Genomic DNA, 23,711 nt, shown 5'->3' with positions numbered 1-23,711 from the left:
GCAATTTCTGGACAAACTCAGTTAATTCTATTGATTTACAAAACTGCTTGTTTTTTTTAATGTAGAATTAGTCTGGGGGTTGGGGGGTGGAAGGAATAGCCAAGCATGTTTGGAAAGTGAGAAATAAAAAGTTAATTACAACAGCTTAGTTGCAACATAATCCCTCACACCCCTCAGAATTCTAAGGGTCAGCCCGAAAGAGTGCTCCCACAAGGGTCTACACACAAGGGGTAGAGGGGCACACAGATGTCTGAGCCTAGCCACAGGGACCCTCTCAGACAGCCCTTTCCCTTCCAATCCCTTGTAAGCCACCCCCAGGTTAAATCCCCCACCATGGCTTCTATTTCAGCACCCCAGTCCCTCCCCTCAATATGTGTGTTCGGGCTCTTTCTGTTACCCTATATATCCACCTGCTCACTTTCCAAAAGCTGCCTGCTTCAGGAAGGTTCTCTAATGCTCTCGACCTCAAGTGTCTCTCTCCTGGGATTCTTACATGCAGGCTTGCATTTATTGGGCAGAGGCAAACTGCCTGGGTTCTAGGATCAAACTCACCTGGATGGGAATCCAACTCTGATACTGATCAGCTGTGTGACCTTGAGCACTTTAACCTTCTCAGCTTCAGTTTCCTATCTGTACCAGAACATCTTCCCCCATTGGCTTATTAGGAGCCTTACTTGAGAAGGCCAGGTTACGTACACAACATACTACACCTGGTGGTGAGGTGGCTTTAATAAATGGTAGTTTCCTTCCTTCCCACTAACATCCCCACCTTGGTTCAGGTCATCCTCACTCTCCTCACAGCTACCTCCAACAGTCTCCTGGGCACTGTGATCATTCTCTAATCCACTCAAATCCACTTGTAATTGATGTAAAAGTGTGCAGGGCTCCCCCTACCCCCTCACCCCGGCTTAGGCTGCTGGAGGGCAGGGATTTTTCTCATACTTTGCCAGCAGCTCTATTTTGCTGGGTGTCAAGCATACTGGACCATCCTTTCAGCTGCTGAGCCTCTCATGTATTGTCATTTTTCTTTGGGGCTGAGAACTCTAAGCAGTGGCAGTTTCCATTGCCTTCCCAGGGCCAGCCTGTTGCCTGGGCCTCGAGAGACTGACAGCTGAGTTGTGAGGTAAGCAGACAGACTGAATAGGTACTGCACATATAAATTTACAATAAGGATGGGTCAACCTTCATCATCATCAAGAAATAAAAATCCCACCTCTCTCCACCCTTTTGTTGACAATTCCCTTGGATCACTGATCACTGCTTGTCTTACAGTTTGTGTTTGCTTTTTTTCTTTTGCTTTTGCTTTTTAATGTGGCAGGGACCTTGTTTCCCTCCTCTTTGAACACCTAGGCCTACCACAGGGCAGGGAACATTTTAGGTCAGTGGTTTTCAACCTGACTACACAAGAGAATCATCTGAAGAATTTTGTTTTCTTTTTCCAATACAGATATCTGAGTAATATCACAAACCAAGTGAATCAGAATCCCCAGAGTTGGGGCCTGCCACAAGCAGTTTTATAATTCCCCCAGGTGACTCGAATGTGCAGCCAGGGTTAAAAATCACTAAATTGGATAAACTACGAGCATACCTCATTTTATAGTTCTTTGCTTTACTGCCCTTCACAGATGTGTTTTTCACAAACTGAAGGCAAGACCCTCCACCAGCAAGAGTATGGCCCATCTTACTGTAAAACTCGATTTATTTCGGTGGTCTGGAATCGATCCTGTAATATCTCTGTGTGCTTGTATCATGAACTCAGTCTTCTGGTACTAAGTTTATCATCAAGGCATCTCCAAAGATCGGTGGACCTGTTGATTTACCTGCCTGGTGCACACGATCGCTTCTCTGTCCTGGGGGTGAGCCCACCCTGGCCACAGCTGATGTGAGCAGAGCTCAACACTAACCCCAAGCAGAGCTAATCAGATGCTTACTATCCCCGAAACCTGGATTTGGGATTCAGAGATGAGAATCAGGAGCTGCTCTTGTGTAGGCCAGGGGCATATAAGTACATGTAGAATTGGGAGGCTCTGGACTTGGTTGTGTGAAGGTTGAAGCAGTAGAAGCTACATGATGCAGAGATACAGCCGTGGGGCAAGTGCCCAGTGAGAAACAAAAGGAGGCTGTGTGACCCCAGAAAAAAGAATGAGAAAAGCGGCCAGCTTTCAGTTCTTGGCTCCAATCTCTTATAAGGACCAGTTACACTTCTGTGCTTGATCCCGGAAGACAACCCTCTCCATCTTTACAATTGCCCTCTCCAAGCTTAAACTAGCTACTGTATGGGGTCTGTTCCTTTAAGCCAGTGGTTCTCAACCTTGGCTGCACATTAGAATCACCTGGGAATCTTTATAAAATCCTGATTTCTGGGCCTCATCCTCCAGAAATTCTGTTTCTTTATTATGGGGTGGGGCCACAACATTAGTAACAAAGAAACAGAATTTCCGGAGGATGAGGCCCAGAAATCAGGATTTTAAAAAGATTCCCAGGTGATTCTAATGTGCAGCCAAGGTTGAGAACCACTGCTTTAAGCCAAATAGGCCTTTACTGACACAGAACCCAAGATCCAAGAACCCTCGGGACCCATCTGATCTAGCCCTCCTCACTATCATTACTATCAACATTTACTGAGCACTTTCCATAATTACTCATATACCCAACAATCCTACAAATTAGCCATTATCCCCATCCTAGAGACCAGGAAATTGAGTGCCACAGAAGTAATTTGCCAGAGTGGTGAGTGGCCAGGCTGGGAATGGAACCTAAGTCACTGTGACTTCCAAACCAGGCTCATTCCCCTTCCCTACCCTCGTCCCCACTGCTCCATGGAACAGCTGGTGTAATCAGACCAAGGGAGGAAAATTCACATTGGAAATGAAGCCGTTTCTGAGTTGTTCGCGAGGCAAAGAACTTTGAAAAATAACTAAATCACCAAAGGAGAGGAAAAGGGCACAATTCCAGCTCTTATATGCAGTCCCAGAATTATGCATAAAATATCTTTACATTTTACATTTCTTTTACAAATATTAACCAAGCAGGATATAGTTATAGAGCATCTAAGTTAACCAGATATCAAACTAAGTCTGACATATAAACACTTACAAAACACAGCACCTGCCCTGAACGAATTTATCATCCAAAAGATTGTAATGGGACCAGGGGAGAGAGATTGGCCTGGGTCACTTATTTTTTCCCCTTTATGGTGATTCAAAAAGTAATATAACAAAAGTAACTGTCTGCTGAGGCTACACATACTGAAATATACAAGGACTCCTCACCTAATGCTTTGCTTTGCACTCATCATCCAAAGGAATTTGGGGAATTTGGAGAATTTGGAGAGATAACTCCTTAAACAAGATTAGATACAGAACAATCCAATACCTTACCAAACTTCCACTGTGTCACATGATGACACGGTGAAATTCCAACACATAACCTTCTATGTCACAAGTTAGGTTTTCAAACACCAATTCCTGTATTTAAGCTGCAAGCTCAAACAGCTGCAGCCTAAACTGCCCTTGGCAATCGTCCAGCTTGCAACTCCAAAGGAGACTTCAGCAATGACTCTCCAGCAATGACCTAAGTGTACAGAGGTTGGCAAAAGCAGGTTTACAGTTGTGAGCATGCAAAACCCAGAGTTTATTCTTGTATCATTATAATCATAACCTGTATGGCTTTTCCCATCTGAAAAACTATAAACCTACTTTTGCCCACCCTGTATTTTTTAAAGGACTTCCTAAAGTACATAGTTTCATGATTACTGCATCATTGGAGCACACTAACAAGGCAAGTCAATAAGGGTTATGGGCCATCAGTAGCTGCAGGCCACAGGCAAGGGAGGTACCCAATGACACTAATAATCTAGTGGGAATTGCTGAGGACTGCAAATCTTGCAAGAATAGGGAGACAATTCTCCTGTGCCTGATTCTTTTTTTTCTTAATTGAGATATAATTCACATATGTTGTGTAAGTTTAAGGTGCACGACGTGTTGATTTCATTCATTTATATATTGCACTATGATTACCACTGTAACATTAGCTAACACTTCCGATAATTATCATTTGTTTTTTGTAATGAGAACACTTAAGTTCTGGTCTTTTAGCAATTTTTAAGTATATAGTGCAGTATTACTGACTATAATCACTATTTTGTACACTATGTTCCCAGAATTTATTCATCTTCTAGATGCAACTTTGACCCTTTAACATCTCCCCAACACACCCATCCCACCAGCCCCCGGTAACCATCATTCTGCTTTCTGTTTCTACAAGTTCGTCTTTTTTATAATCCATATATTAGTGCTATCCATATATTCATATTGACCAATGTCACACCAATCAATTTAATTAATAAATATTTTTTAAATAATTAAGTGATTAATTTCTGCTTTCTCTGTCTGCCTTCTCTAAGCATAATGTCCTCAAGATCCATCCATTTGTCACAAATGACAGGATTTCCTTCTTTTTTGTGGCTAAATAATATTCCAGTGTGTGTGTGTGTGTGTGTGTGTGTGTGTACACCTTCTTTATCTGTTGAAAGACATTTAGGTTTTTCCCCATATTTTGGCTATTGTGAATAATGCTGCAATAAACATGGAAGTGCAGATAACTTTTTGAGATCCAGTTTTAATTTCCTTTGGATATATATATACCCAAAAGTGGGATTGCTAGATCATGATAGTTCTAGTTTTAATTTTTGAAGAACCTCCCTATTGTTTTCCATAGTGACTATACCAATTTACAATCCCAACAACAGTGCACAAGAGTTTCCCTTTACTCCCCATCCTTGCCAGGACTTACCTCTTGTCTTCTTCAATCCATTGACTTCTGGGTTATGGGCCCAGCACACTTTTTCTTGTCTTCTTGATGATAGTCATTCTAACAGATGTGGTGTTCTCATGCCTGTTTTTGTCATCTCTGATGTTGTTTTATTCAAAAATCTATTATTGAGGGTAGCTTCAGAGGCTATGAAAGTGCACCATCTTCTTTTAAATGTGTTTTTATTGATTTGAGAGAGAGAAAGAGAGAGGAAGAAGGGAGAGGGATAGATAGAAACATCAATGAGAGAGAAACATCATCTATTGGCTGCCTCCTGAAAGACCCCTTACTGGGGATCGAACCCACAACCCAGGCATGTGCCCTGACCTGGAATCGAACAGTGACTTCTTGGTTCCTAGGCTGACACTCAACCACTGAGCCACATGGGTCGGGCAAAGTCCACCATCTTAGCTAGAATAATACGTGTGTGTTATCCAGCAGGGGTAAATCATCACCGCATTAGCAGGCAGTATGATTTACAGATGAAGACTCTGAGGGCCACAAGCAGTCCCTTTAAACATGAATGTTGGCCAAACTCTGTCATTAACCAGTAGCCACATATGACTATTTAAATTAATTCAAATTTAAAATTCAGCTTTTTGGTAGCATTAGCCACATGTGGCTAGTGACTATCAACTTAAACGCAGCAAAACAGAGTATTTCCATCATCCCAGAAAGTTCATCACTGATATAGGCAGTAAAAAAAAAAAACGCTATATAAATGTACTAATATGTGCTCATGTTGAAAGGAGATTTAAGAGAAGAAAACCAGAGATAGTACTTGGGAAAACTAATTTGAAAAAGTGAAAAGAGGAATGAACAAAGATCTGAAGAAAAGAACATATTATGGCAAAAACTTCAAGAAATGATAGATTAGTGCTAATACTGTGAAGAAGTCAAGTAAGATGAAGCTTGAATATCAGCCACTGGGTTGGCAATTACTGATCCACCAAAGCAATTTCAGTGGAATGATGGAGCAAAGGCAAAGTTGAGGAACCCACGGGAAGCAGCTGAATCCCTCCTTTAAAGGTGCACCTACCTTTTACCAAAGCCATCATAAGAGCAACAACAAGCTAAGAGCTGTTCAGTACTCATGTGTCAAACCCCATCACAACACACTGAATCATCATGTCTAACCTATAATACAGGTACTAATGTTCCCATTTCACAAATGAAGAAAGAAAACGCAAAAGTAATTTTCAAAGATCACATAGCTATCAAATATAGAGCCAGGATTTAAACCTTGGTTAACTCCAGGATCTGAGTTCTTTTTTTTAATATATTTTTATTGATTTCAGAGAGGAAGGGAGAGGGAAAGAGAGATAGAATTATCAATGATGAAAGAGAATCATTGATCGGCTGCCTCCTGCACGCCTCCTACTGGGGATCGAGCCCGAAACCTAGGCATGTGCCCCTGACCGGAATCGAACCCAGGACCCTTCAGTCCACAGGCCGATGCTCTATCCACTGAGCCAAACCAGTCGGGGCAGGGATGGGAGTTCTTAAAGATTACACAAGTTGGACTCCCTGGGAACCTTCACACTTGTTGGTTCACACCTCTTTTTCCATACCAGAATGAATGTGAGCCTCTCAAAGTCAAGTTCAAATTGTATCAACTTTTGCTATGCTTGATATAAAGAGCATGCAAATATTTACTGAGTAAATGAAACTGATTCAGAGAATTTGGCTAAAAGGGTCAAGGGAAATTTGGGAAGATAGGCTATTTGCTTTTGCTTCTGCTTTTTCTTTTATAGTGGAAGACATGAGAGCATTCTTATGGGAAGGAGCCAACCTTCCTAATGCCGCGACCCTTTAATACAGTTCCTCATGTTGTGGTGACACCCAATTTCATTGTTACAAATTGAGCATAATTAAAGCATAGTGATTAATCACTAAAACAATATGTAATTATATATGTTTTCCGATGGTCTTAGGCAACCCCTGTGCAAGGGTCATTCGACCCCCAAAGGGGTCGCGACCCACAGGTTGAGAACCGCTGCAAGAGTGAAACATGCCTAATGGGGTGGGGCTGAGTCAAGAACAGTGGTAAAGGAATTAACCTTCATCAGGAAAACATATTTCTTCTGCGGATATTGGAGAAGAAAAGATGAAGAGTTGCAGATACAGAAGATTACAGCTGCAATAGCAGGAAATTTAGCAAGTTCAAGCAATATGGCCTTTATTTTCTCTCTGGAGAAGGATCAAAGTGAGTGCCAAGAGTGAGGGTAACCATCTCTTGAAACCTTTTAAGTGAATGCTGTGGTATTTTCCCATGTGGGTACAAAGTGAGTGCTTTACATACTCACAGAATATCATTAAAGGAGACAATAGAAAATAATAGAAGTGATCATTACCTCTGTATGGGAAAAGCCTGAATTGGTGATCTGGGCTGTAAGGAAGGCTTAGTTAATTTCACTCTGTACTCATAACACTGTTGTGCTTAAGAGGTGCATACATCACTTTTTCAATTAAAAAAACACACAAGTATTTACAACTAAAAAGGAATCAGGCCCATAGAGAGAGTATAGAGAGTGATAACAGTTTAGCCTAAATCAGCCGTGGGCAAACTACGGCCCACGGGCCGTATCCGGCCCGTTTGAAATGAATAAAACTAAAAAAAAAAAAAAGACCATACCCTTTTATGTAATGATGTTTACTTTGAATTTATATTAGTTCACACAAACACTCCATCCATGCTTTTGTTCCGGCCCTCCGGTCCAGTTTAAGAACCCATTGTGGCCCTTGAGTCAAAAAGTTTGCCCACCCCTGGCCTAAATGCTGGGAGAAATGGAAAAGGAGGCAACCAAGAGCTAGTTCAAAGTCAGGGCTCTGGAGCCAGGCTGACTGTGTTTATAGTCATCATTCCTCATTCCTGGCTGCAGCACCTTGGGAAAGTTCCGAAGCCTCTCCCCCACCTCTGTCCCATCATGTGCAACGCAAGAGTGGTCAGAGTGCCTGCTTCAAAGCAGTGTTAGAGTAAGTGACAAAACATGTGCCTAGCCCACTGTGGGAGCTTGATAAAGGTAGCTATTGTGATAATGATTAATATCCAGGCCATCTAATCGGCAGGCCACGTGTATACCCAAAGTCTAAGGGCATCAGTTCACATAGCTGGGAGGTTTCCACCAGGATGCAGCAGCCTGGTTCAGCCACAGAGAAGCCTGTCAGGTGGCTACAGACTTGGAGATCTGAGGCAAATGTACAAGGAGGCCAGACGTTCTATTATTTATTTACTAGAGGCCCAGTGCACAAATTCATGCACAGGTGGGGCCCAGCCAGCTCGGCCCCAATCAGGGCAGATCGGGGCTGGGCCTGTCAGGAGGAGGAGATGGTGGGAGGTTGGCCAGCTGGCCCACCCAGATCGGGGCCGGATCAGGGCCCCCGATCACGGCCCCGATCAGGGCTGGGTCAGCTGGGGAAAAGGGCCGTGGGTGATTGGCTGGTGGGCCGATTGGGGGCAGGGCCTGCCATGGGGATGGGTTGTGGGTGGTGGGCCAGCTGGCCCCGCCCCCGAATGGGGTGGGTCGGGGGTGCCGATCAGGGGCCAGGGGCCTGGGGGAGGGGCCATGGGTGTTGGCCAGCTGGCCCTGGCCCTGATCAGGGTGGGGCCAGGTGGGGGGAGGGGCTGCAGGAGATTTGCCGGCCAGCCCCGCCCCCTATTGGGATGGGGGGTGTGATCAGGGGCAGGCCGGCTGTGGAGAGGGGCTGCAGGCATCTGGTGGTGGGGCGGGCTGATCGGGGCGTGGCTGGCCAGTGTGTGTGTTGGGGGGGGAGTGGAGGGGGCTAGGCCCCACTCTTGATCAGGTGGGAGAGTCCGATCAGGGGCAGGCAGGCAGGGGGGAGGGGGGAGGAGTCGCGAGGTTGGCTGCCGGCCCCACCCCCTGATTGGGGAGTTCGCTGGTCACAGTGGGCATCATAGCAACCGGTTGTTAGGTCGTTATGGCTGTTATGGTAGCTGCCTTTTCATATATATAGATATTCTGCCTTATGTCAGCTTGAGGAGATGAGGAGTAGGAAAGTATCCTAGGTCAAAAGGAAAGTCCAGGGTTACTTTTGGGTTTAGTGTAGGTTTAGTGTGGGACAAATGTCAGCAGGAGATTAAGAGAGAAAGAAAGAGGCAAGGTCAAGGGGCTGAAGGTCTATGATCAAGAACTAAACCCCTTGCTGTAGTCCTCACTCAAATTAAGGTCCAGTCCCTGGACACATTAATGCAGGTGTCCAGCAGTAAGGGTGGGATGAGGAGGGAGGAGAGGAGCAAGAGAAGAAAGGTCAAAATGCTGTCAATAACTGAGATCCTGTCACATCCCCTTCAAGATGACCAACTCTAAAGAATTCAACACTACAGAGATGGGATCTCCCCTACTTTGGTGTCCACAAAAGAATAACACTAAAAATAGCTATCACACAGCATGGAGGGACCTGGAGAGTATCATGCTAAGTGAAATAAGTCAGTAAGAGAAAGACAAGTATCACATGATCTCACTCATATGTGGAATCTAACAAAATAAACTAATAAACAGAGTAGATCCAGAGACATAGAAGCATGAAACAGAGTGCGGAATCTCAGAGGGTAGGTGGGAGAGGATGGGTGGGTGGGAGATAATCAACCAAGACCTTGTATGCATATATACATGGCCCATGGACACTGACAATGGGGCAGTGAGGGCCTTGTGGGGGAGGGGGCAGGGGCGGGCTAGAGAGGGTCAATGGGGGAATAAGAGGGACATATGTAACACTTTCAACAATAAAGAATTATTAAAAAATAAGTCCTATATAATAAAATCGTAATATGCAATTCAACCAAACAGAACGACCAGTAGACGAGGGGTAGGGCCGGCAAGCAGGCGGCGCCAGGCCAGCCAAGGTGCGTGCCAGTGGGCAGATGGAGGGGACAGCGATGGGGAGGGAGGAGGGCAGCGGCAACCGGTGGCGGCAACCAGTGGCAGTGACCAGCAACAGTGGCAGGGTCATGGGGGGCAGGGCCAGCAACTCTCCGGCTGGTGCCATCCCCTGATCAGCTCACCGGGTAGACTCCCACAGAGGGAGGCCAGACTGTGGCTTAGGCCCACTCCCCAGGGGAAGCGGGGCTAAGCCGTCATCCCCTGAGACTCCCGGACTGTGAGAGAGTGCAGGCCGCGCGGAGAGACCCCCCTGAGTGCACAAATTTTCGTTCACCAAGCCTCTAGTTAAAAAATAAAATAAAAATAGCTATCACACTACTAGGTACTGTGCCCAAGCTACTGTAACATACACTACCTCAACTAATCCTCTGTTGATACTGTGATTCTCTATTTCTTTTCACAAATAGGAAAACTGAGGCACAGAAGTTAATTTGCCCAAGGACATACAGACATATTTTAATCCAGCCCAAGCCCTTTTTATCACAGTGGTTAGGGGTGGGGCTCAAAAGCCAGGCCCCTGGAGGAGCTTGAGTTGGCAAACTCAGTTCTCCAATGACCCAGATATAGTCTATGCCCTCACCCACCACCACTGAAATCTTATCTAATAAAGAGGGAATATGAAAATTGACAGTCATGCCATAATGGTCAAGATGGCTGCACTCATAGCAGAGGCAAGGATTCTATAACATAAGATGACTGCACCCACAGCGGAGGCCAAGTTCCCATAACGAGCCTCAACAAGCAATCAGCAGGGACCTGAGGCTGCACCCCCGCCTGGCAGGGCTTGACAGGGAACCTCATGCCTCGCCCCCCCGTCCTGGCGCCAGGTCAGGCAACTTGAGGCCGCACCTCCCACCCAGTGGGGCTTGACAGGGGTGGGGCCGGCCGGGTCTGTATCTAGCTCAATGGGGGTGGGGCTGGCCGGGTCTGGGTCTCGCGCGATTTCGAGGCGCACATGGGTGGGCAGGGACTTGACTCAGGTTCCCGTGGCGTGTCCCAAACTCTGACAGGAGGAAGATTTTCATATACATTTTACTAATTTTCTTTCATCTCTAACACTTCTATTATAGAGAAAGGGCAATTAGCAATATTAAAATATTTCCTCTAATTTCCTTTTAATGTGCACGAATTTCGTGCACTAGGTCACTAGTCTTTTATAAAAAGAAATAGACATTTATGGTATATCAATAAGATTTAAAGTTAAATTAATAGTAAATAGATTGATTAATGAACCAGGAGGTGTAAGGTTACAAGAATAATTTTACATACATTTTCAAGTAGCCAAGCATTCACATTCCTACTATAAGCTCAAGCCTATACCAGACACCACCAAGAAAGAAAGTGATTCCCAAAAGCTTACAACCACATGCATAAAGCAACCAAAAGCAGATTACAGATAACATATTAATAGGAACAGAAGAGAGGCTAAGTTAGAACATGGCTTTAATTGAAGAACGAACGTCATGTCCTATAAAGAAATGAAACTACCGCATTGAATTCCTGATTGCAGATTATATGCATTGTATTTTTCATGTTCATTTCTCAGGCTGTCAAAGTTTTTATTTGAAATGAATGTAATTGCCATTATATATTGCATTCTACCCAAGGTATACATAAACAAAAACAGCTTAATAATATGATACAGTCCATAATTAATGTCACCAATTTGAAGTTCCTAGTTAAAAACTCAATATTACAGAATTTCATTTTATGATGCACAAATAAACATCCACCTTGGAAAAATGTAGCAAATAACAAGATAAACTCCCCACATCCTGAAAAGATACTTCATAATAAAATTAGCCAAATAAATGTAGAATTATGGATCTTACAATTAGACTAACCCATGTACCTAAGAGTTTCAAAAAATTCTATACCATAAACACAAAAGAATCATACACTTTTTTTTTTTTTTTTTTTACTTCTAGAATGACCTAGGATTAGCAATAATTTCCTTGAAGAGAGCTGAACAGGCAGTTAGCCATCTTTGGCCCATGTTGGTCTGACCAGGGTCTCAGCTACCTGGATATACCCAAGTCCCTAAGCAAACAGAATGCCCTAAGAACATACTTGAAAAGAAGAGGGAACTAGGATTCAATGTATTTAAGATGGGCTATGATGCTCAAAGACAGAGAGATAGAAAAATATTGTATATTAATTCCATCCACAGATCTATTTTTAGAGAAAAGAAATAGATATAACTAAAACAACAACAAAACTAATCAAAATTTTTCAAAAGCCCTTACCTCAAGGAAATGAAAAGCAAAGATTACAAGGAGATATAGATAGGAAGGGAGAAAAATGAAAATTTCAATAGGATTTATGAAGTTTCATTTCTGAAGCTTATTGGTTAGTGTATAGTGTTCTATACTTCATTAGTATAATAAAATATTTTAAAGATTGCAAGAAAAATGTTTATCCTCAGAAAACTACTTAGAAGTAAACTCTTTTGAAGCACATTGATACATCCTAAATATTTGCTAATCACTTTTAATCCATCACTAGACAAAGGACTAAAGGTGCAAAACCTTTGCCTGGTTCAAATACTCTTCTAACTTCTTCATTTAAAGTCATCTCCGGATTCCTCAAACTGAGGCCTGCAGAACCCTTCCACTGACTCTCCAATTATATAAGAATTTTTAAATTGTGCATGTTCTCAGAATTATCTTAAACAGTAGAAATAATGTTAAGTATATTCTGGATCTGAATGACCACTCTACAACCATGTTCTGGCAGGCACTATGGGTGGCCACACTTGCATTAGGTGTATACCAATATGGTGACAGGGGAAGGCCAAAAACATCAGCATCATGCCACGTAGGCTTTTACAAGCCTCCTCCACTTGGGAAGTATTCAGTTCCAAATGGTTGTTCAGAATTCCAAAACAACACTACTCAAGGAACCATGTTCCCAGAGCCATGGAAACTTAAGAGAAAAATAAATATAGATGCTTGTAATCTTCACTCTGATTCCTTCTGCTCTTTTTTCAACAATTTCATACAATTTGCTAAAAAAAAGTTTATATATGGCTATTTTTATTTTTAATCATACACAGGCTTATAAGAGTTCACACTTCACGCACAGCCTCAAGTCAAGACCTTGTGGAAAAAGCAGGTGATGCTCGAAGACAGGCCTGAGTGCCTGGATTAATTGCTCTGTACTTAGCTTCCTCAGCCCCTGGGATTCCATTTCCAGCCAAGAGTTAAGATGACAAAAAGGAAAACAGCAAATCATTTATATATTCCACTATTAGATCCAATAATGACAATTTCAGGTGGACATCATTGTCAATCACATTAAATTGATGTTACTGTTCATTTGAATTTTATTGCCTCTACTGTTGTGTTGGAGTTTATATATAAATCTGTTTTCATCTTATGGTTATGAAAAGCCATAAGCACAAAGAGTTATACATAGTTTTATGTCTATACATACAAATATATGTAACATTTTTATTCTCATTCAAGTCCACACTGAAATATCACATATTTTTTTCCTAAATTTGAGGTGTTTCTTTTGTAGGTTTCTTTTTGTGAGTCTCATTGGTCCCGAGTTCCATAGCTGTATGAAGTTCCTTAGAATAAAAACTGAGAACAGAATGACTTTGCCTCCACCACACCATGAGAAAAAAAGCCTGGCCCAATTAAGACTTTCTAGCATTAAGAAATTTATTCAAATATTCAATCTAGTATTCCCAGTGCCATGAATTCCAGACAAAAATTATACTACTACTATTACTACTAATGAAGACAACAACAATCCTATAAATGGCAAAATTTACATGGAGTTTACTATTCTAGGCCCATCACATTAATTTTTAATCTTCCCACCAACCCCCTTTTACACATGAGCAAACAGAGGCACTGAGAGTGGTTAACTAACTTGCCCAAGTTCACACAACTGATAAGTGAAATAGCTAGGATTCAAGTCCTAAGAGTGGTACAAGTCAGTGCTCATTAATGTTATTCACAATGCCTCTAAAAAAAAAAAAAAAAACCATAAGAAAGGATGGCAGTGGATCTTTTTGCAGAATAAAATCTATGGCAAGCATTTCCAAGTAATTTTCATTAATAAGCTAGTAACCTGAATATTCTAGCACTAAAATTTAACTTATTGAAACTATTAAAATTCTCCCCTAAGTTAATAATAATGATTTGATTTGCTATTTGAGAAAATGATCCCCAATGGTAAGGCATTTCAATGCCACCATGCTGCTAGTGAAAGAAAAGTTACCTTTGAAGATCCTGTTCAAAGAAAGCTATGCTTTGATCTTTAATATCCCATGAAGTAAAAGGTTATGCTTAATCTATATTTTATAGATCTAAAAGTCAAATTAGTTTCTGAGATAAATAAGTAGAGTGTGATGGTAAGCATATTCTGTAGCATTCATTTCACTCTTAGTTTGGAAGATACTATATGCTGAGTTAAAGACAATTACAGTAGTGTAATACATAGCAGTTTTTTCTTGCATTATTCTGCAAGCATAAACAAGTTATACACATGTTAATTTACATTGTATATAAAAAGCCAATTTTAAATCCAATTTATAAGGCAATAAATATATAAAAATTCTAGGACACAGCAATAAAGTTACGCCATAAAGTAGACTTAATTCGAGACAACAATAATAAAAACATGACAAATTTTAGCATTCTATCAACTACACAAAGGTGTTTCAGGTAACATCTGTTCAGAAGCAATTGCTACCAGACTAAATGAGATGCAAGTGTAATAAATGTATGTCAGTTTGCTTGCTTCATAATTAAAGACACGAGTCTTTGAAAAAAAGCAATTAAGCCATGCTCTAAATCTGAAATCATCCCTATGTCCACCTCTTTTAACCCACAAAGAAAAGATCCAGAGTAATCCAGAAGTAATAAATACTATATCATCTACTTTCAGCAGCTAGTTGTACTCTCCAAAACCCAGTTGATATAATTGTTTCTTTTGAAAACAATCATATATTAAAGAATAAAAAACTTCATAGTCTCTATTAGGAAGAACAGAAAGTAAAAAAAAAAAAAAATTAAAAGTCTGGGAAAATTCAGAGTAATTTACCTAGAAGACTGGCCTGAATAAAATAATTTTACCTGCCCTGGCCAGGTGGCTCAGTTGGTTGGAGCATCATCCTGTGCATCAAAAGGTTGTGGATTCAATTCCTGCTCAGGGCACATACCTAGGTTGTGGGCTTGATTCCTGGTAGGGGCTTATGGGAGGCAACAGATTCATGTTTCTTTCTCACATCCATATATATAAATATATAAATATACATATAAATACACACACACACACATCTATACTAATAAATAGCTAATATGCTAATGGTCCATACGCTGTAACGGTAACAACCAGGTCATTAGCATATTAGCTGGGGCGTTGCTCCAGAGACAGGGCAGAAGCAGGGAGGTGCCCGGAGGAGGCGGGACCATCCCATGCTGGGGAAAGCAAGGGTGAGAGCCCATAGCTTCCCCCCTCACCAGTCCTTCACCACCCACCTCTCGCACTCTGAGTGCCCCGCGGCCCACCTGCCAGGGGAAGGAGCACAGCGCAGCAGGCGGGAGGCTTCCATGCTCTCCTCCGACACCATGACAGAGCTGAGCCGCCGCATTGCTCCGGAGACGGGGCAGAAGCAGGGAGGCAGCCAGAGAAGTTGGGACCAGCCCTAGGCAACTTGAGGGACTGAGGGCGGGACTTGAAGAGGCTAGAGAAGGCCAGAGGGTTTGGGGGCTGGGCCAGGCACACTGGAGCTCTACATGGAGAGGTTGGGTGTCAAGGCAGGGCTGCAGGTGAGTGGGCAGTGCCGCACGATTTCAAATTGCACGCTGGGCTCCTAGTATATCCTATATAATAAAAGGCTAATATGCAAATCAACCGAGCAATGGAATGACCGGTCACTATGATGCACACTGACCACCAGGGGGCAGACACTCAATGCAGGAGCTGTCCCCTGGTGGTCAGTGCACTCCCACAGGGGGAGTGCCACTCAGTCAGAAGCTGGGCTCACAGCTGGCAAGCGCAGCAGTGGTGGCAACAGCCTCTCTTGCCTCTGAGGCAGCACTAAGGATGTCCGACTGCCGGCTTAGGCCCACTCCCCATGGGCTCCTGCACCGTGAGAGGGCACAGGCCAGGCTGAGGGACACCTCCCCCCCCCTCCCCAGTGCACGAATTTTGTGCACGAGGTCTCTAATCTACACTAATAAAAGAGAAACATGGTAATTAGCGTACGACTGCTACCCTTTTCATTGGCTAATCAGTGAGTATATGCAAATTAACTGTCAGCCAAGATGGCGGCCAGCAGCCAGGCACTGAAGTGAGCATGAGGCTTGCTTGCTGCAGACTCCAACGTTCCCCGCCTCACTTGCCGGCCTCTCAGTTGCAACTCTAAGCAACTATGTACTATGTTGCAAATAAGAAGGTAAACAAAACCCCAGAAACCAGGCTGACTGAAACACAGCCGGACCGAAACTTTGTATCAATGTTTTCAGCAGCGAGGCCTCAGAGCTAAAGCTGGCCCAGAATAAAAAAAAAAAAAAAGAAAACAAGGAGCGGTTGGGAGCTCCAGTCACTCGCCACCCAGAAAACAGCCCTCAGTTCCTCACCCAGGCTGGCCAGGCACCCCAGTGGGGACCCCCACCCTGATCCAGGACACCCTTCAGGGCAAACCAGCCAGCTCCCACCCATGCACCAGGCCTCTATTCTATATAGTAAAAGGGTAATATGCCTCCTGGCACCAGGATCATCGTGACAGGGGGCAGCGCCCAAAGCCCCGACCACCCTGCAGCTCTGTGTGTGACAGGGGGCGGGGCCACAACCTCCCTATCCGCCCTGCTCTGTTTGTGACAGGGGAAGGCGCCCCAACCCCCTGATCAGCCCTGTTCTGTGCCTGATAGGGGGGAGCTCCCCAATCCCCTGATTGCCCTGCGGCTCTGTGTTTGTCAGGGGGGAGCTCCCCAATCCCCTGATTGGCCCTGCTCTGTGTGTGACAGGGTGCGGCGCCCCAACGCCCCCCCCCCCCCCCCGCCCCCACGGGCCCTGCTCTGTGTGTGACATGGTAGAGCCATAACCTCTCCATCGGCCCTGCCCCGAGTGTGACAGCGGTGGCGCCCCATCCCCCTGATCCGCCCTGCTCTGTGCATGACAGGGGGTGGCGCTCCAACCACCCTCCACCGTCCTTGCTCTATGTGTGACAGGGTAAAGCCATAACCTCCCCATTGGCCCTGCCCTGAGTGTGACAGGGTGCAGTGCCCCAACCCCCTGATCCGCCCTGCTCTGTGCATGACAGGGGGCGGCGCCCCAACTCCCCAATCGGCCCTGCTCTGAGCCTGACCAGGGGCTGCACTTAGGGATTGGGCCTGCCCTCTGCCACCCGGGAGCAGGCCTAAGCCAGCAGGTCATTATCTCCCGAGGGGTCCCAGACTGCGAGAGGGCACAGGCCGGGCTGGGGGACCCCCCTCCCCCCGCCCCCCAAGTGCACAAATTTTTGTGCACCGGGCCTCTAGTATATATATATATTTTACTAGGATATATTTTTATATATCTTCCTTCCCCTCTCTCTAAAATCAATAAACATATCCTCAAGTGAGAATTAAAAATAACAATAATTTTACCTTATGAAGGTTTCAGTGTTTGATGGGTTAGGTGGAATATGACTTCAATAAAACTCAGGTGCCTAAAGCCTTCAACAAAGAATACTACCTCCAATTCTTGACTCATTAACTCTAGGACAACTGAAAACATCACTTTAGCTGCAGACTCCATGAAGAAGTAAATTCAAAAAAGGGCACAGAGACATCACCTCCATCTTTTCTCAGCTTTCTAGCAACTATGAAAATGACACAACAGCCCTGGCTGGTGTAACTCAATTGGTTGGGTGTTGTCCCATGAACAAGAAAGTCACAGGTTCAATTACTGGTCAGGGCACATGCCCAGGCTGGATCCCCAGTAGGGGGCATCCAGGAGGCTGGTAGATGTTTCTCTCTCTCACCAATGTTTCTCTCTCCCTCTCCCTTCCACTCTCTCTAAAATAAACAAAAACATATTTTTAAAAAATGATACAGCAGACCAATATGAGTGATGGTTCTTGTTGTTATTCCAGAGGACCAAACTGTGGTTATCTTATACTCTCCCAAATCACAAGCCTTCCAAAGTAAAACACTACAAGAAAGAGATTTAAGTGAGTCTAATTGTTCTCCTACAACATACATTTTTAACCTATTAAACTAAACCTTTCAACATGGTCACCCTGGAAGCTATTCCTGCTGTTGTCTCCTATGGCTGCTATGACAAATTATCACAAAGTTGATGGCTTGAAACAAAAATGCTGTCCCTCAGTTCTGGAGGCCAGAGGTCCAACATCAGCCTCACTGAGCTGAAATCAAAGTGTCTCCCGCTGGAGGCTCCATGGGAGAATGGTTCCTTGTCCCTTCCAGCGTCTTTGGTTTGTGGCTGCCAACACCAATCCCTGCCTTATAGTCACATTTCCTTCTCTTCTTCTGTGATCAAACCTTCCTCTGCCTCCCTCTTATAAGGATACTAGAAGGCCAGCACCCGAAATCATGTGGTCCTGCCCACCCGCGCACACCTTGCCTCGCTCACAGCCCCGCCCACCCGGGGTCCTTATAGCATTATGGCCACGGGCTTTTTATTTTTATTTTTTTTAAATATACTTTTATTGATTTCAGAGAGGAAAGGAGAGGGTTAGAGAGATAGAAACATCAATGATAAGAAAGAATCATTGACCGCTGCCTCCTGCACGCCCCCTACTAGGGATCGAGCCTGAAACCTAGGCATGTGGCCTTAGCCGGAACTGAACCTGGGACCCCCCAGTCTGAAGGCCAATGCTCTATCCACTGAGCCAAATCGGCGAGGGCGTGTGCCGGGCTTTTTATATATATAGAGACATGTTTGCATTTAGGGCCCATTCTGATAATCCAAGATAATCTCCTCATTATTAAACCCTTAATTTAATCATACCTCAAAGTCCTTTTTTGTAACATTGACAGGTTCTGGGGATTAGGGTGTGAATATCTTTGGAGGTAGGGGTCATTACTCAGCCTGCCACAGCTGCCTCCAAATAAACCCAAAGCAATCTCTTCAAGCCTACTGTGATTTCAACTACAGTCAAATTCTCAGTACAATAAACAAAAGTTCTCCAACATAATACCTCTTCACCCTCACAAACAGCCTATAACCAGGAAATTGCTAATTCTATATTCCTTAAAGGCATTACTAACTACTGTTAATGGTTCCTGAATGAGAAAAGGAGCAGTAGAGATTAAAACTCCCTCCCAAGAGCATGGGAGAGCAAAGACAATTTGCCTGGGTTCAAATTCCAGTCTCACCAACTGGCAGCTGTGTCACCTAAAGCAATTTAACCTCTGTCCCCAGTTTTCCCATCCAGCAAACAAAGCCAATAATCTATCTACTTCATAACGTTGTTGTAAGCATTTAAGGAGTTGATATTTGTAAAGCACCTAGAACTGTGCTTGACTCACTCATAACTGTTATTACTAATGATGCCCAAACACTGCAGACATACAGATATTAATGGACAGGGTGAAAAATCTCTCACAACCAAAACTGTAATGATATAATTAAGCAATAATTAACAACCTATTCAATGGAAACCCTAAGATTAGATTGAAGTTTTACACTAAAGGCTATAAGAACTTTTAAAGGATATTCCTAATTAAAAAGAGCTACTCTGCCAAGTTAGGTTACCAAACTTACAGGCCTCCTTTCAAAAGACTGCCCCACATCCTAGAGATAGAGACTTCTCCAGAAGCCACAAATCCTGCTCTCACTCTGGATCTGGTGGCCACTGCTGTGTGTACCATGTGTCTCTAAGAGTAGTGAGAGGTGGGAATGGAGTGCCCATATCACTGAAAGGCAACTGCTTTGTTTTGTTCTAGAAAGGAAGCAGGTGCAGGTACTAAGTTTAATGGCCCTACTGAATTCTATCTACTTTTACAGTCTTCACCCGGGTACCTGCCTTGTCCTCTCAGCCTCGAGTTTGTATCCTGTCCCCTAGTAATTATCCCAGCATCTCAATACTCACTGCTTACCTATTTTCTACAGAAGTCAAGCTGGTTAGTTCATAAACAGCCCAAAAGCAGTTGATTCATTGTACAGCCATTTACAATAGACTAATCTCTACTATTTACACATATCTATGGGGAGCAGCCCTATACTATAAACTTTTATACATAATTCAAAAGTAACTTGAGGCCCACAACTATACGTTCGGTAGAAAACAAAGATCTGTCTGCTTTATCAGGGCTCAAAGTAAACCAGGGTTTCAGTGGGCAGGGTTTCAGAACTCCTGCCGTCTTAAACTAAGCCAGGACCAGCTTGCAGCTTTGTAGAGTATGCAAAATACAAACACCTAAATCATCACTACTCCAGTCACAACTTACATTACTTGTCCTACTCAAAAGCAGCTACCCAGGCAACTAGGTGACCTTTTGAGCTCGGCGTGTCAGCATTTTGAAAAACCCTAACTTAACTCTGGTGCCGTGTTACATATAGAAATGCTTTGATATTTGCAACCATAGTAAAACAAAGATTTATATTTTTGATATTTATTTTATATATTTAAATGCCATTTGACAAAGAAAAATCAACCAAAAAAATGAGTTCACATGTCACCTCTGACACACGTGTCAGAGGTTCGCCATCACTGGACGAGGGGATCTGAAGAAATTCAGGCTAACATCACTGAGAAAGCTGAGAACCGACTTGAGTCCAGCAGTACAGCAAGCTGAACTACAGAACAATCACTTTTTGAGGCATTGCTGAGATCTCACCAGGAAGGATGATCTCCAAAGATCACCTTCCATCCCAAAAACAGGAATTACTAGGCTGGGACTGAGCAGTGAGAAGTAGGCAGACTGGGGAAGAGCTGTTCAGAAGGCAGCCTTAAAATTGGAATCCTGAGCTTTGGGCCAAGAACAGAGTTAGAGCTAAGGCTGAAACTCCAGGCCCTCTCAGAGTCCTAGTTCAATAGGGAGGTGGTCCCAAAACAGTAGCACCCCCAGGCTCCTGGTTGAAACAGACTTAAATAATCTCCAGAGAGAAGCATCCCCAATAGGCCTCCTGGAAAATAGGTTAAGATGAAGCAATGAATTTACAAAGATCAACAAGCACAGGGGAGAGAGCAAGCCACCACTGAGTTCAAGTCAATGTAGACAGTCCAAAGATTGCACATACCAGGACTGTCAAATAAGGAAGAAGAGCTAGCTAAGTAAGAAAGGCCTAAAGAAATAAGAAACAGAACTTTGAAGAATGACCAGGCAGATATGAAAAAGAAGTAAATGAAACTTATAGAAATAAAAAATAATTGATAAACTCAAATAAAACAATCTACAGATTAGACATAGTTGACAACAAAATTAGTGAAATGGAAAATATGTCTAAAGAAGTAACTGTAGCAGTGGGAACTGTAACCCACCCCACCATTTATTTGACATTGTTTCTGTAAATGCTAACTCTAACTCGGCATGTTTGTATAAGAATTCTAAGAACTAACTTCAGAAGATACAGAGCCCAACATTCCAGAGATTTGCTGACCTTCAACCATAGAAACAGGATGATGGAGAACTAGGATGACGCACACCAAACCATTACTTGACCAGCTCTGAGATCCTTATCGGAATGGACTGTGCTGGCCTGCATGCACAGAACCTTTCAACTCCCTCCCCTTGATTTCTTTGTTCTGCTTTCCCTCTTCCTTCTTATAAAAACCTCTGCCTGCACTAAGATGTGGAGATGAGCTTTGTGCCAAGAGTCCAGCATCTCCTCAGGTGACTGACACTTGAATAAAACCTTTTTCTCCCTTTCTCACTAGCATCTGTCTCATGAGTTTAGTTTCAGGGGGCAGTCGAACCTTGGTTCTGGTTACATTACCATGTAAGCAAGAATCTAAATTAGTCCGGCCAGTGTGGCTCAGTGGTTGAGCATCATGGCCAGGAGGTCACAGTTCGATTCCAGGTCACGGCACAAGCCCAAGTTGAGGGCCTGATCCCCCGTAGGGGGAACGCAGGAGGCAGCTAATCAGTGATTCTCATCAGTGATGTTTCTTGCTCTTTCTCCCTCTCTGAAGTCAATAAAAATATATATTTTTGAAAAAGAATCTAAATTAGTTTCAGAGATTATAAAGGGCCCCAATTACTTCTAAATTAATTATAGAGTCATTATTCAAATAAGACGCCTATCTAAAAACACACTATTTTAGATGTTTATTAGTTTTAGAGCTTAAATATATTGTTTTGTGTTCATCTTCACAATAACCCTTTCCACACACCTAAGAAATGAAAAACAGCAGACTACTAGAACCCAAATCACCTGAGATTAATTTAGGTTTTGTTTTCATTACATCCTTGCTCCAAATGAGTCACAGAAACTTACACCTTGTGTATTCTGGAGCACAGGAGTCAGAGACAAAATGGAATGACTTTTTAACTAAGAGGGTAAACTATTAAAGGAAGAACAGCGTTGCCCCATTGGATTCTTCTCATATTGGGTAGAATGTTTCATTGCCATTTTAACCCTATCCTATTTATTCCTCAGCTCTGTCAAATAACAATCAACAACACATTTGATCCTCCTGCAAAATCCCACCATTCCTCTGGGCATCTTGATGATTAATTTAGCATAATTAATCCATCTTGCCTCTCATTGCCAGTATTCTGCTACATCTCAGAGCTCTGCTCCCAGTTTGACTCAATTATCACTTTTAACTGTTATACTTAGCAAGTCACTCCTCTTCCACAAATCTTTATTCCCTAATCTGTGTATCCTAACTTAAATTCCCAACGATTTATTTGTTCACAGAGGGCACATTCTGTACTGATAATTTCACCAATGAATAAAACAAAATGTTTTTTCCATACCCTTAAGTAAAATGGAGGGGTCAGTATTAAATTTTCAATCCTGTTGGTCTCAACCCAAATCTATCAATACTCTAAGACACTCATTTACACAGAAACACACACCAAACTGTCATCACTGCCTATTCTTCCACTAGTTGATATCAACCAAAAGATTTACAAGGCACTAATCATGACACTCCCCTTGGGTGTTACAGTGAATAAGGCAGCAATCTGAAGAGCGAGTTTCAAAAACTTGGACTTCTTTCCACTCTAAACATTCTTTAGCAATGACCGCATGGCCCCGCCCAAGTTTTATAACGAGCTGTTTCGACTTGGAAAATTATATCTAGCTTAAAACGTTTTTCTTGGATTGAAATATTAAGCAGAAAGAAATACCTAAAGTTCACTTTGATATGTCTCATACCCTCAGATGCTAGGGGTACCCACCTACAAGGAAGGCGTCAATACATAAACCTGTGAAAGGCCTTGAGAAAATTCGGGGCAACACAATAACCAGTGTATGTCAGAGGATCCAAACAGAAGGAACCGTGTCGCCGTAGAAAGTACTGGCAGCGCTGGAAACTAGAACAAAACTCAGCCCCCAGGCCCTGCAGACCCGCCCGCTTCAGAGAAATGGCAGGGGACTGTCACCCGCAGGAGCCGCCCCACCCCGGCCCCACGTGAAACTTACAAACTTGGGGCGTTTCTCTCCAGGCCCCTCGGGGCCGCGGGGCGGCGGGGGGTGCTGGGGGCCCTTCCTGCGCGGCACCCTGCTGTCCCGGCAGCCGCGGAGCGAAGCGGAGGAGGGGTAGGGGGCCCCCGCGGCGGAGCCCTGCGGCGGGTGGTGCAGCCGTGGCCGGTGCCGATCCATCTTCCTCGCAGCTCCGGGGACGGACAGAGGCGGCCGCTCAGCAGGTCGGGAGAGAGGAGCTGGAGGACCCTGCGCGACTGGCCTCCGGGTTCCGCCGCCCAGGTCTGCAGGCAGGACAGCCCAACCGCTGCTGCTGGGGCCGCCGCCGCCAACACATCCGAAATCTCCCGCCACCGCGGCCCTCGCGGGAACCCACCAATCCCGCGCCGCGAGGTCACTGACCGCCCAGGACCCGCCCCTTCCGGGCACAAAGAAGTA

At 43.9% G+C, this 23,711-nt stretch overlaps 1 protein-coding gene across 1 annotated transcript in view; it reads right to left on the bottom strand.

The window, feature by feature from the left end:
* Window positions 1–23,453, bottom strand: part of DIAPH3 (diaphanous related formin 3) — a 531,965-nt gene extending 508,512 nt beyond the window's left edge. The window contains exon 1 of the mRNA XM_070408978.1: window positions 23,274–23,453. Coding sequence (XP_070265079.1) covers window positions 23,274–23,453 — 180 coding nt within the window. The remainder of the gene's footprint in view (window positions 1–23,273) is intronic.
* Window positions 23,454–23,711: the final 258 nt, after the last annotated feature.

This window comes from Myotis yumanensis, unplaced genomic scaffold, assembly GCF_028538775.1.
Source record: "Myotis yumanensis isolate MYYU_CA2020_CCGP unplaced genomic scaffold, mMyoYum1.0.hap1 SCAF_3, whole genome shotgun sequence".
Classification (NCBI taxonomy): domain Eukaryota; kingdom Metazoa; phylum Chordata; class Mammalia; order Chiroptera; family Vespertilionidae; genus Myotis; species Myotis yumanensis.
The sequence above is the reverse complement of the archived record's forward strand: the minus strand, read 5'-3'. Positions and strand labels throughout refer to the sequence as shown.